Source organism: Tamandua tetradactyla, chromosome 2, assembly GCF_023851605.1.
Source record: "Tamandua tetradactyla isolate mTamTet1 chromosome 2, mTamTet1.pri, whole genome shotgun sequence".
NCBI classification, from domain to species: Eukaryota; Metazoa; Chordata; class Mammalia; order Pilosa; family Myrmecophagidae; genus Tamandua; species Tamandua tetradactyla.
The window spans coordinates 216,208,543-216,221,343 of NC_135328.1; the positions used below are offsets into that span (position 1 = coordinate 216,208,543).

The 12,801-nt window shown below is 52.2% G+C and overlaps 1 protein-coding gene across 4 annotated transcripts in view; it reads right to left on the reverse strand.

Moving 5' to 3' along the window:
* The window catches only part of H6PD (hexose-6-phosphate dehydrogenase/glucose 1-dehydrogenase), a 35,372-nt gene that overhangs the window by 22,023 nt on the left and 548 nt on the right, over positions 1-12,801 (reverse strand). For 2 of the 4 annotated variants that reach the window (XM_077151399.1, XM_077151400.1), the window contains exons 2-4: positions 8,841-9,197; positions 3,691-4,327; positions 2,255-2,372 (exon numbers count right to left, since the gene is read on the reverse strand). In XM_077151399.1, the coding sequence (XP_077007514.1) occupies positions 2,255-2,372; positions 3,691-4,327; positions 8,841-8,962 (877 nt within the window). In that variant the 5' untranslated portion in view covers positions 8,963-9,197. Of the gene's footprint in view, positions 1-2,254; positions 2,373-3,690; positions 4,328-6,119; positions 7,885-8,840; positions 9,198-12,167; positions 12,345-12,801 lie in introns of those variants that run through there. The other 2 variants (XM_077151401.1, XM_077151402.1) reach the window with 2 other exon arrangements.

Genomic DNA, 12,801 nt, shown 5'->3' on the forward strand with positions numbered 1-12,801 from the left:
TCAAGGCGCACAGCTGAAGAGGGAGAGAGGGAGGGCCGAGACACCCCCCATCCAGAGGCCCCAGTGAGCACTGTAGCAAGGAGTCATTCCCTGTGACCCACTGTTCTCGGCCTGTGCATGGAACTGGCAGGCACAAGCCACCCAGGAAGCCCCAACCCCAGGACAGTTGCGGTCCTGCTGGCTACCCTGCCAAGGCCAGCGGGCTGAACTAGTCCTGCTCCCAGCTGCACCCAAAAGGTTACAAGCCTCTCAGGACAGTGGAACTGGCTATCTGATTTGCTTCTGTCTCCCGCTGCCTCCTGGCTGGTGGCACAGAGCCCAGCTGAGTGGAAAAGCATTCTGCTCTGGGTAAAGAAGCAGCCCGACCCTCCCCTTTGAACCTACCCCCCGCAGGCACAGGAGGAGACCCACACCTGAGCCCTGGCTGAACACCAGGAGCAGAAATTTGGAAGACAGATTCTCCAAGGCCCACTAGGCATCTTTTCTGATGTGGATTCCAGAGTGGAGAAGCCCAGCTCCTTCTCAAGGACAGGAACACCCTTCGAGGCCTAATGCTGCCTGATCTCTCCACCCATCGTGGCCTCCCCCTCCCCGCCTCCCACAGGCGCACTCATTTGGGTCGGTGTGATTATATTATGTCCCCAGTGGACAGAGGCTGAGTCTCACACCTCCCTATAGCAGTACAGCCTCTGCTCAGAGCTTCTAGCACTAAATACACATTCAGAGAGGGAAGGAGAGAAGAAAGAGTAAGAAAAAGAACAGGCAAGGAGAAAGAACAAGATCAGGAGGTACAAAAAAGAAACAGACTTCTGGTTCCCTACCCAGAGATAAGGGTCTGGGTGCCCCCTCTGTCCCCCCAGGTCTGGCTGCATACACTGGGGGGCAGGGGTGGGGACAGTGGCCTCGGCGCTCCGACCAGCTGCAGAAGACAGTCCCAGGACAAGCTGCTGCTAATGCCACTTAGGCAGCACAGCGCGACGGCACAGAGCCTGGCGCTGGAGCCAGACACCGCCCCGAGAACCCAGGCGCCGCCACCCACGGCCTGTGACCTTGGGAGGCTCCTAGAACTCTCTGTAAGAGGAAGCTAAGAACAGCGCCTTCCTCAAATGAGGGGGGTGGGGTGGGGACGGTTGAACACACAATAAGAAATTGCTTTTCCATTATCGGGTATGAACCAATGCTTTGGATATATATAGCCAATACTTTGAAAATCTGATGAAATCACAGAAAGCCAGAGCTCAAAGGGAACGCAGCTCTCATCATTTACAGGAGCTGCCTGTCACCCACGGTCACGCACCAAAAGGTAGAGACAGGCTCCAGCTGGGGCCCCTGACCCCCAGGTCAGGGCTGTCCACCCAGCACTGGCTCAGCACTCCCAAGGGCATGCCCGGTCCCGAGAGAAGCCTATATCCAGTGGGAGAGGCAGAATGAGCAAGGATGCAGAAGTCTGACATTATGACGGGGCTAACAAGGGAAGTACGCGGTGCTATGAAGACGCTAAAGGTGGGTGGTCTCGCCAAGGTGGTCAGCAACAGCTTTGCTGGGAAGGGGACGACGGAGCTGAGCAGGGCACAGGAAGGTGAACAGGGGCCAGGAGGAGCCTTCCTGGCAGAGGGCACTGCACATGCAAAGCACAGGAGACGGAGAAGCCAATGAGCGAGGGCACAGCAAGCAATGGGAACCTGGTCAGGGTGAAGCCAGAGAGGACAGCAATGAGAAGCCAATGAGTCATTGGCCCCACTACCTCCCAAGTCCCTGGAGGCCCCTGGGACAGTCTTAAGCCTCTTGCTGCCTGGGGTTAGATCTTGGCCGGTGCCAGTCTGACAAGCACCAATAGCATCTCCAGGCCTCCTCTCCTCAAGCCTTCCTGGGCCTCTTTTCTGCCTGGGACCACCTCCTTTCTCCTTCTCCCCAGCCCAGCTCCAGCCCTCTCCAGACTGGTTAAATGGCTGCCTTCCTTCTCCTACCCCCTGCCCCCCCATCCCCACCTCATCCACCTCCCGTGACCTCCATGCTTAGGTAACCTCCAAGTGAATTTCCAGTGTTTTCCACCTGCCCAATGTTTCAAGCACTGGTGCTAGGTTTACTCCAATGGACCACGCTGCAGGTGCCCTGGGGCTCAGCAGTCCGGGAGCTGGGCAGACCCCAGAGGAGACCCCATACCAGAAGGCTCCCCGTGAGGAGGCGGGGTCCTTGACACAGGTGCGGGGGCAAGCGAGGGCTAGGAGCTGGCAGGGTCCTGGGCCTCACCCACCTTCTGCATCCACCGTCTCCTTCATGACAATCTCCACCCGCTCCACGTGGTGCCGGTCCCACAGGCGGTCCAAGGCCTGTCGGTTCTGGTCTCGGAAAGGCAGGATCTGAGCCACGGCCTGGCAGGGAAAAGGCTGGTTGTGCCCTAAGTTCCTCTCGGGTGAAGAAGGAACCCTCTGAGAGCAAGGGCCCAGACCTCCCCGTCCCCGCCGAGAGAAGACGCCCTCTGGGCAGGAGTTCCTGGACTTCGGGGCTTCACACAGCCTAGAAAATGCTCCAAAACATTTTACGTGGCCTCCACAAGGTTACCAGTGTCTCATTTTGCCAAGAAAGAAAATACTTAAAATCATCTATTCTCTATCACCAACAACTTTTAATACAGGGAAAAGACTCGGCACCAAACCGTAGCAAGAAAACCTTCAAATTGCAAATGGTCAGTATTTTTACTCCTGCCTTGAATGAGTGAAAACTTCACCAGGACAGGTACCGGTCTGAGGGCCATTAGGAAGTCGTAGCTCTGGGCAACTCCAAACAAGGTTGAAAAGAAGTCCCTCTGTTCTAGGTATCATCTGGACACTGCCTTCCCTGCACTTGCCACCTTGTACTCTGCCAGGCAGTGCCCCCGGAGCATCCTCACACCACTACTTCTTAGTAAGAAGAGAGCTATCATCACTGCAACGCGATGAACAGGCAACAGAAATCAAGAGAGGCCAAGTGACAGCTGCTCGGCAAAGCCAAATGATGACCTGGGTCTGATGACTGCCTCAGGCCTGTCCTAGATCTTCTGGTGGAATCCACCGTAGGTGCCTGCCCACTGGCCCCGCTTCACCCGCCTGGACAGGCCCAGGGGAGGCTGGTGCTGGTGTGCTCTCTGCTGGGGTTTCTGGGAATGGACGCCCCGAGGGCTCCGAGGGCACATTCAGAGTGAACTGGCCAGCTGACAGGTATCATCCAGGCCAGCCCACACTCCTGGCTGAGAAGCATGGCCTTAGGTCTCTGCTTGCCTCCTATTCAGTCTTAAGATCTTGTTACACGCCTTCTGGTTCAAAACAGAATGCAGGAAGGAAAGAAGGAAGAAGGCTAATCCTAATTCCCACATCACACGCAGCTGGAGCCTGATGTGGAACCAGTCCCCAAGCCACCAAGGAAGCACAGGAACACCACGAAACCAGGGCCCGTACCCCAGGGGGACGCATGAAAGAACACAAGACTCCACCAGTGACGCTGGACACATAGACAAGAACCGGACAGTCCTGGCCTGGTTAACCACTGATTTTCCTTTGCCTTCCACCTCCTGCCCACCTCCAAGAAGTCTGTGGGTGCTCAGATTTCACAAGGCCTTCAGGTTCAATTCCTCTATGAGCAGTGTGGCCTCACTGACAGGTCTACCAGAACCCAACTTCCCCCAAGCTGGGCAGGCCCCTGGTTGAAGCTCACCTGCTTGCCCAGGTAATGGTCCACACGGTACATCTCCTCTTCTTGGAAAAAGCTCCCAAGTTCTGTGGCCAGCTCCTGGGCTGAGCGGTAGTCCTGGCCAAAGGGTTTCTCCAGGGCAACCCGCAGCCAGGCACCTGGGCCTGGGCGGCAGCTGCTGTTGATGTTGCGGGCAATGTCTGCGTAGGCAAAGGGTGGCACTGAGAAGTAGAAAATCCTGCCGGCCTCCCGGAGGCCTTTGTGTTGCACATGTGCCTCGATGTCCCTGCTCAGAGCGCTGTAGTCTGCAGCTGTCTTCAGCTGACGGTACTGGCTCAGCTGCAGGAACTGGTCCTTGCGTTCAGCACAGTGACTGGGCACCATGTCCGCAGGGCAGGAGAGGGTCTCCAGGGCCTTGGCCATGAGCTGCTGGCCCTTCTGGGGGTCCGTCAGAGCAGCGCCATGGAAGCTAAAACTGTGGCCCTTCCCCACCTCGTCCAGGTATAGCTGGAACAGTCCCTGCCACAAGTACTTTTTCGCCAGGTCCCCAGTTGCTCCCAACAGGATTATGGAGACATGTCCCTGGGGCTCCTGGGCCTGCAGGCAGCCCAGCACAGCCATGCAGGTTGCCACTGTGAGCACCTTCCAAAAGCCTGGTTGCCTGGAGACACAGCAGACAAGGAACAAGGAAGGATCAGACATGGGCCAGGTGGCTGTGATGTGGAAGGAAACACATCTCTGAGGTATCAAACATTTCCTGCCTGGCAAGAAAACCCAAGGGTTTCTTAGGAAAACATTACAGCCCCACAGCTTCCCCCCTCCCGCCTCAGAAACCTGGCAGCTGTCCAGGATACCGGCAGGTAGGGAATCTGCCCAGCAAGCAGGGACTTTGGCCGGAAAGGCCTGGGGCCACCTACTAGGTCCAGAATGGACCACTCTGCTGCCAGGAGTTTGGAGGAAGTGGCATGAGCCACCAGGCAGGCTCACGGCACTGCTGGGGGAGCACAGGGTCAGAGCTGCCCACTCTGCAGCCACACTGGCCCTGTCCATGGGCACAGGGGACCTGGACAGTCAGAGCACCTCCAGCCCAGGACTGCGAGGAGGTCTAAGAGCACTGCTGGACTGCCAGAGGATCTGCCAGCTCCCCTCACTTCTCTCTCTGCTTTCTGCCATGCCTTCTGGGCTCCAAGCACCAAAGGATTCACAGCAATTGCTTGGACACAGCAAAAATTGATGAAAAACACAGACTCTGGAACCAACTGCCTGACTCACCTCCCAACTAACCCCTTCCCAGTTGTTTGACTTTGGGCAAATTATTTAACCTCTAAGTTTCCTCACCTGAAATGGGAATAATAGTGTTACCTACAGAATAGGGTTGTTATCAGAATTACATGAGTTAATATTTACAGTGTGCTTAGGGCCTGCTGCATACTCTATAAGCAGCAGCTATTATTATGGAATATTATTAATAGCAGCAAACAAGGCTGAGCACTGAGCTAAGTACTGATGTGCATTTGCTCTCATTGAGTCCAGACAAGAGTCCTGGAAAGAATCACCCCCTTTTGTAGATGGAAAAACTGAGGTAGGTAAAGGTCATACAGTGAGAAAATGGGGAAGCCAGAACCTGACACCAGGCTCCCTGCTTCTGGGCGGAATATGCAGTGACCATGTGCTGTGGCCTCCCCAAGGTAAGGCTTAGGTCTCGGCTGCTTTTCAGCTTAATCAGAAGTAGCCAATACGTGTGAAAGGCCAGAGCCCTATGACACCAGGAGATTTATATTTTCTGGTCTTCTATTCTGACCAAGGCTGCAGGGCTTAATGCACTGACTCCATCCATGGCCTCCCTCCAGCTCTCCAGTTTCCCACTATGGCTGGTGCCTGGAGGGGCGGGTAGCAGGACGTGAGGGGTGTGGTCAGCATCACTGACAATCAGAGAGAGTTGGGAAAGGGGGCTCCGCCTGGGGCGGGAATAACAAAGAAGGATCCCCATACCCGACTTGGCATCTCCCACGTGCCAAGCATTTGCCCACAAACTTATGAGGCTGTAATCTGTTTACATAAATAGAAAAACGGAGGTTTGAAGAGGTACAATGGCTTGTAAAAGGCCCTGATACCCAGGGTCTGCAAAAACTGTCAGCTCACCCTCCCACTCAGCCCTTCCCCACTGAGGGACCAGATCTGCTCCTTCACTCTTACATCAGACCCCCTCTCCATACTTTACTCTTTGCCTCCTTCTCTCTCTTGAGCTCCATACCCAAGTAAGCGAATAGCCAAAACCAGATGCAAACCCAACAATGGCGCTTGTGCCAGTGTCGAGGCACCAGATATCTGCTTGTCAACTCTTTCATCATTCGGAGCTTTAAGTGGAGGATCAAGGAAGCACGGAGTGGGCCCCCGACCTCTCTATCTGCACGCACCCCGAAATACAAAGACGGGCCGCAGGACCATTCTACCTTTTTCTCCTGCTTTTCAATCCCTGTCCTTGGCCCTTCAAGCGTTTCTTTCTTAACCAGCAATTGCTCCTGTCTGCAGGGAAGGAAAAGCTGCAAGGTCAGTGCAGGAGACAGGCAGGGGGAAATCTGAAGCCCAGAGAACAGCCTGGAGAAGGAGGAGCCGCCAGCTGGCAACTGCATCTCAGCGCTCCTGATCCGATCCTGGGAGCCAGGGTTCTGGATGTGCCTGGTACAAGGGGAGGAGCCCATGGGCCTCAGAGCACTGGATGGGCAGGTGGGGGACCCCCAGCCCAGAAGACTGCAGACAAGCGGGGAAGGATGGCTCCCTGGCCTGAACTGCCTCCTGACCTCTATTTAATCCTGTTCTGACGTCAAGTCGTGCTGCAGTCCTCCCTGACTGGCCCTGCTCTCAGTTCCCAGTTCTCAGATCAGCCTCCCTTATCTCTTGCTTATGTTCCCAGCACTCTCTTTAAACAAATACAAATCAGAGACATGAGATATTTCAACATAGCTGTTTACTCTTTCCAAAGCTGGGGGTAGGGGGTGGGGTGGGGAGAGGTGGTGAGCAAGCATTTGTGTGTGTGTGTGTGTGTGTGTTTAATTACCATGTTTTTAAACCTTAACACTGTTTCTCAAACTTAGTGTGCCCACAAATCTCCTGGGGATCTTTTCAAAATGCAGATTCTGGTTCAGAAGTTCTGGGGAAGGGACTGAAGTGCTGACAGCTGGTTCAAAGACCACACTCGGCAGCCAGACTCTTGAATACTGATCAGTGAAGCTCAGAACAATGGTTTTCAATTAGAGGAGTGAATCAGAATCAACCGGAAGGTTGAAGATGGATGGTAGACAGGAAAAGGTACAATCAATGCAAGCTCAGGTCAACAGTCGACAGTAACACTGAAATATGCTTCCACTGACTGTAACAAAGGCATATGCCAAAATTAAAGGACAGCAAGCGAGGGCCATGGGGGAGGGGTATGGATTCTATGCGGAAGAAAAGGAAATGTCTTCACATAGGTTATGCTGGCAAAGGTATGGCTATTTATAGGCTGGACTGTATGATGTGCGAATAAAATGGTTTAAAAATGAAAAAAAAATAAACTGGAGGGTTTTCCAAAATGTACATACCTAGTCTACTTCCTCCAGCAAGGGAGGTCCAGGATGCCACACATGAGTATTTCACCCCCTGCAGAAACTATGTGCTGACCACCGAGATAAGTGCCGTCCGCTGGGAGCCTAAAGCCACCTAAGCTTGCCAAGGTATTGTGTGCATCACCGGACGAGAATGTAAGCGCACTGCGAGGGAGGTTCTCCTCCTACAGGTGAGGAAACCGGGAGCTGAAATAAACTGCCGAGTGGCAAAGCCCCCAATTGCTAGGCTAAATAGCTTCCTATGAAGTAGAAGACCAGGATATCTGGGTGAAAGGACCCGGGATGGAGACCATCCCAGCAGAATGCCTGCATTACACCTGATACATCTGGGGCCTCCTTTCCTCATCTATCAGGGCTAATCCCACAACCTAACTGGAGGGTTGGGAAAAGTAAATGAGGTGGTACGCTTCACAGAAGCCCTATGAATGGTAGTGATTTCATGTAAAGTGCCTCCTGGCCCCAAGGGAGGTCTGATGTCATTGCTGTCAGTAAACCCCCCCCCCCGGGGTGCCGGGCTCTCATCTCCAGAGGCCACAGAGCCCAGGAGTTCAGGACAAACTGTGGTACTCACGAGGCACTGCCCTGCCCTGGGCCCCACACCCGCCCTCCCGCAGAGGGAAGGCTGTTCAGCTGCCCAGACAGGGAGGTCAACAGGCCCAGCGAAGCCCAGTTAACCCCAGACAGGAAAAGCAGCCTAGACCCTGGAGCAGAGGGGAGGGGATGGGAGTTCTGGCTCCAACATGCCACCCGTGGCTGAGCCTCCCACATGCTGGGGAGCTTCTACTTTGGAAGGTTCCTGAAGCACTTTCTCCTCCTACCTCCTTGTCTGTGCTAGAGGGATAGGCTACAAAAGAAATCTTTTTAAATGACATTTCTGAACTTAACCAAAAACCACGGGAAGTAACCACACAACAGATGATCCTTCCGTGAATTTCATTTCTAATAAAATAAATAAATAAGGAAACCCTCAGTGCAAAGTTTTAAAAGCTGTAGGCTAGGAAGGATGGTGTATTAGATTGGGGATCGGAATATATGGGGGTTCTTGTCCAGGCCCTGCCTCTAAACCACTACATATCTCTGAACTATTTGTTTCACCCACCAGGCCTCAGTTTCCTCCTCTATGGAACAAAGGGTCTGAAAACAGCTCTACAAATGTTACAGTTCCTAAGTTCTATGTTTTCCAAGAAAAGGAGATAAGCAACCTGTTATCAGGGGAGATCAGGCAATGAAGCGCTTAGAGTTGCAGACCTGTGCAGCAGGGCAGGAAGATACAGAACTAAATTAAGACGTTGAGCTAATGACTGCAGATCATTCAGAAGTTAAGAAAAAATCTCTTTAAAGCTATACCTTAAGTGCATAGAGGATGCAATTTCACTGCTTCAAGATATTTGCCAGAAACACATTGTACCAGAAAGTGCAGGGTTCGGGGTCACTCTGGATAGGTGCAAAAGACCTTTTTCCTCGTGGATAGGGAACGTGGGCAGCCGGGCACAGACCAGGGCCCTCGTCACTGCCCCAACCCTTCACCCAAAAGGTTCCCACAGGTGGGTGATCCTGGGAGAGACTTACCTTTTAAAGAAGGGCTCTGCTAACATCCCAAAAGGGGTGAGCACTGGCTTGGCCAGCCAGAGGGTTTGGGTCAGAATTAGGGTTCCAGTCCTTGTTTTCACCCACGCCAAAGAGGCAGACATGGTCAGGAACCACGCGGCCGCCCCTGATCAGTTCCAGCACCCAGCCTTCTTACGCTGGAGCTCTGGCAGCAGGGCGGTTCCTGGTAAACCACAGGAGGAAGCAGTTCCAGTCCCCTATTCCCAGCAGAAAGGGGGCGGGAGAAAGGCGCAGGGAGGCAAAGGTCAGCGGCTGCTCTGCCAGTTTGCTTTCCCGACACCACTCTGACGTCCTTGACCGCTACCTTCTGTTTGCTGCCTAGAAAGGGAAGAAGGGACATTTTCTGATAATCACAGCCCACGAGTATGGAATTTTTAAAAGAATGTGTGGGGGTAAAACAAGAAATCATACTAACGATCGTTTTTAACCAAAGTACAAGGTAGTACGCCCAGGCCCTGTTTCAAAAGCCAATTCAAGCATTTTTCCTGCACTCTTGCCTTGACCTGGCCCATCTGTGCCAAACGCATCTCTGCAAATGCAAGTCAGATCTGTCAATGAACTCTGGTCTGTGCTCACTGCCCTCAAGGCTAGGCAAGGGACAAAAGTAGGGAGACCAGGCTCTGGGGCCCTTATTCCTCCCTAATCTCAGAGAACCCTCATTCTCACCACCTCTTTAGGTAGCACTCTTGGGTCCCAGTATCAGTGATGTGCTGGAGCTGGCTTGTACCTGCACCTGAGATCTGACTGCTAAATTTTCAAGAATGTTTCAAGTCAGTTATAAAATGCAGTCATTATTAAAACTTGAATTGCATAAACTTATACTTAAATAAATTATAGTAAGAACAAAGGTAATAAACAGTCCAAATTCACCCATTCCTATTTATTTTACTATTATCTATCCTCTTGACATTACTTATGCCCTTTGGGTCTGTATGGTGAAGATGCTCTATAACGCTCTGCTTGAAACTGGCCATGGTGGGTATTTACACAACAGCAATTGGCACCCTGGTCTCTGTCAGGGTTACAGTAGGAAACTCCTAACTGGCCTCCTGCTCTTGCTGTTGCCCCTTTTGTAGCTGAGCCTCGGCATAGCAGAGTGACTTTAGAGCAGGGGTCGTTTCCCTGTTCAGAGGCCCACAGGGCCTGTGCATTCCGGCCTCCCACCTATGAACTCTTTGACCTCTACTCTCACTGTTCTGCTCCAGCCACCCATCCTCCTGCCTCAGGGCCTTTGTACTTGCTGTTCTCTCTGCCTGGCCCACTTTTCCCTGCAGACATCCACATGGTTCACTCCTTCCCCAGCTTCACATCTTTGCTGAATGTCACCTCCCCAGTGATACTTTCTTAGACCACTCCATGTAAAACGGTAAACCTGCCACCCCCATCCCACACACTCTGTTCCCCGCCCCTGCTTTATTTCTCTCCCTAGTAAGTGTCGCATGTAATACACTGTGTGACAACTATATTTATTATGCTTACCATCTGTCATCCTCCCCCCCCAGGAGTGCAAATGCCAAAGAGGGCAGGGATGTTTGTCTGTTTTGTTCACTGCAGCATCTCCAGTATCCAAAACAGGACCTGGCACACAGAAGGCATTCTATAAATATCTGCTGAATGAATAAATAAATAATCCCATTCGTACGACAGTCACCAGCATACATGATCCTTCTGGGGGTACCTGTATTTGAATGACGGTTCAAAGGAATAAGTCTCTGATGGTGACTTTCAAGCACCATGATCCAGCACGCAGCAACAGCAGCACCTTACTACGTGCAACAATACTATTTATAGTAAAAGAGATGTTTATAGAGTATTTAACTCTATGCCAAATACTAGGCTAACAGTGTAATATTAGCCATTCCATTCTTGCCACAACTCTATGCGTGGGTACCATTATTAACCCCATTTTTAGCTGTGAGTAGAGAGGAAATTAGGGCACAGGGAGGTAAATTAACTTACAGAAGGTCAGAAAGCTCTGAGGTAGCAGGATCTGAATACAGGCAGTCCGGCTCCAGGGCTTACCCATCCCACCTAATTATAAAATGTGTAACTATTGCTTCCACTAGCTAAATTTAAACACTGTACTGGTGCAGACACTGGTTCTGCTCCCCTGAAAAAGACCATAACAACAGAGGTGTAAACCAGAAAGACTATTTCTCCCACTTAAACCACCCAAGCTGGTAGACAGCTCCGCTCTGAGGTCAACTTGCCATCAACATGAAATGCTCCTGGTCTCACATGTCTACTTCTGCCTGACAGTGACTCATTCTCCTTCCTCCTGACATCATGTTTAAGGCATCAGGCTTAAGGCTGAGTTGCTCTGTGGAGGCCTGGGAGGTCCTTGGGGCTAGTTTCTGGAAAATGGTTAAGTGCTTGAACTTTGGATTCAAATACCTGCTCTTCTACCTGGTGGCTGTGTGACCTTAGACTACTTATTTAACTTCTCTGTGCCTTGAACACAGAGTGGGAAAACTGGTTGACTAGCAGCACAAAACATCACCCTTGTAAAGCATGTAGCATGATCCTTGACACACAGTAAGCACTCCAGAAATGTCATCTTCTTTCATTATTAAAACAACGTCAATCAATCAATAAATCATCAGGGAAGGGGCTTTTCTTGCTAGCTTCTTGGGATTGCTATAAAACCAATCAAGCATCCTTTCAACAGGAAGACAAAATGCCAAGGAACAGCTCATCCACAGCTCATCATGATCTGATGAAACCTTAAAGGGATATAATGCTGGGATGGTGACTTGGTTAAAAGTTCCCCACAGGCTTGGACGGATTTATAATCTAGCCTCTTATTCTCCAGCTGTAAATGGGAGTGACCTACTTCATCTTAAGGTCTGGCCGAAACACACACACACACACACACACACACACATTCCCCAATTGTGGCTGTGAAGACCTTTTGGGAGGGTATGTTGGTAAGAAATCTCCCAAAGGCCATCTGACTCCCAACTCAGGGTACCAAAGAAGAAAGTTTGACTTCCTGCTCTGGCTACAGATGGAGTCCCCAAGTTGGGGCCTGGGGGCTTCCGCGGTGCAGTCAGGCAACCAGCAACAACATTTTGCTTTGGTCAAATGCCATAAATAAAGTGACAAGCGACTGGGCCACAAGTGATCAGAGGCACCTCTTAGTTCCCCTTTATTTCCTCACAGTTAGCTTTTTCCCTCTTAAGTGGCCCCAAACCATTCTGACAGGAACAGTTACTTAATACACTCCACAGTCTGGATAAAAACAAATTGACTCTGTTTGCCTGGAGGGGTTATCTGTTGAGCATTTACCTCAAAGAAACAGTTACAGAAAAAGCCGTCATGCCAGCCACGGAACACCTGATCTCTGAAACGCACAAGACTGGCTTCATAAGCTCAGTAACTGTTTCAGTCATCCACTGCTACCAAGAACGTGGAACGTATCGGAAGAAATGCCCCTTCTAACTGCAGGTTCCCCTGCCTGCTGCCTTTCGTGAGCCAGGAACCTGGGGAGGGGCTTGGGGGGGGGCGGGGGGGGCAGGCGTCCTCTCCCTAAATTCTCATTCCTGATCAAACGTTCCCGGAGGAGTGTGCTGATTTTCTGACATCCAGAGAGGTTTACCTGTAGCAAACCATTCTTTGGAACGGTGCAGGGGAACCGGCGATTGGAACCCGAGCGGCTGAGGGCAAAGGCCAAGGAGATCCAGGAAAAAGGACTGCGCCCCACTCCCGCCCGCCCCTCTCGAACCCGGGACCCGCCACCCAACGACACAGCAGAGGCGGAAGTGGGGACCGCATCTGCCGCGGAGGGCGGGCTGCGGGGCGGACAAGGCAGGCGGGTGGGCGGCGCCGCGGGGCTCCCGCGCACAAAATGCCCGAGGACTTGACCGCGCGCGGTCGGCCTCCCGGGCCGGCTGAGCCCGGACCTGTCTGCTGGGCCCTGGGC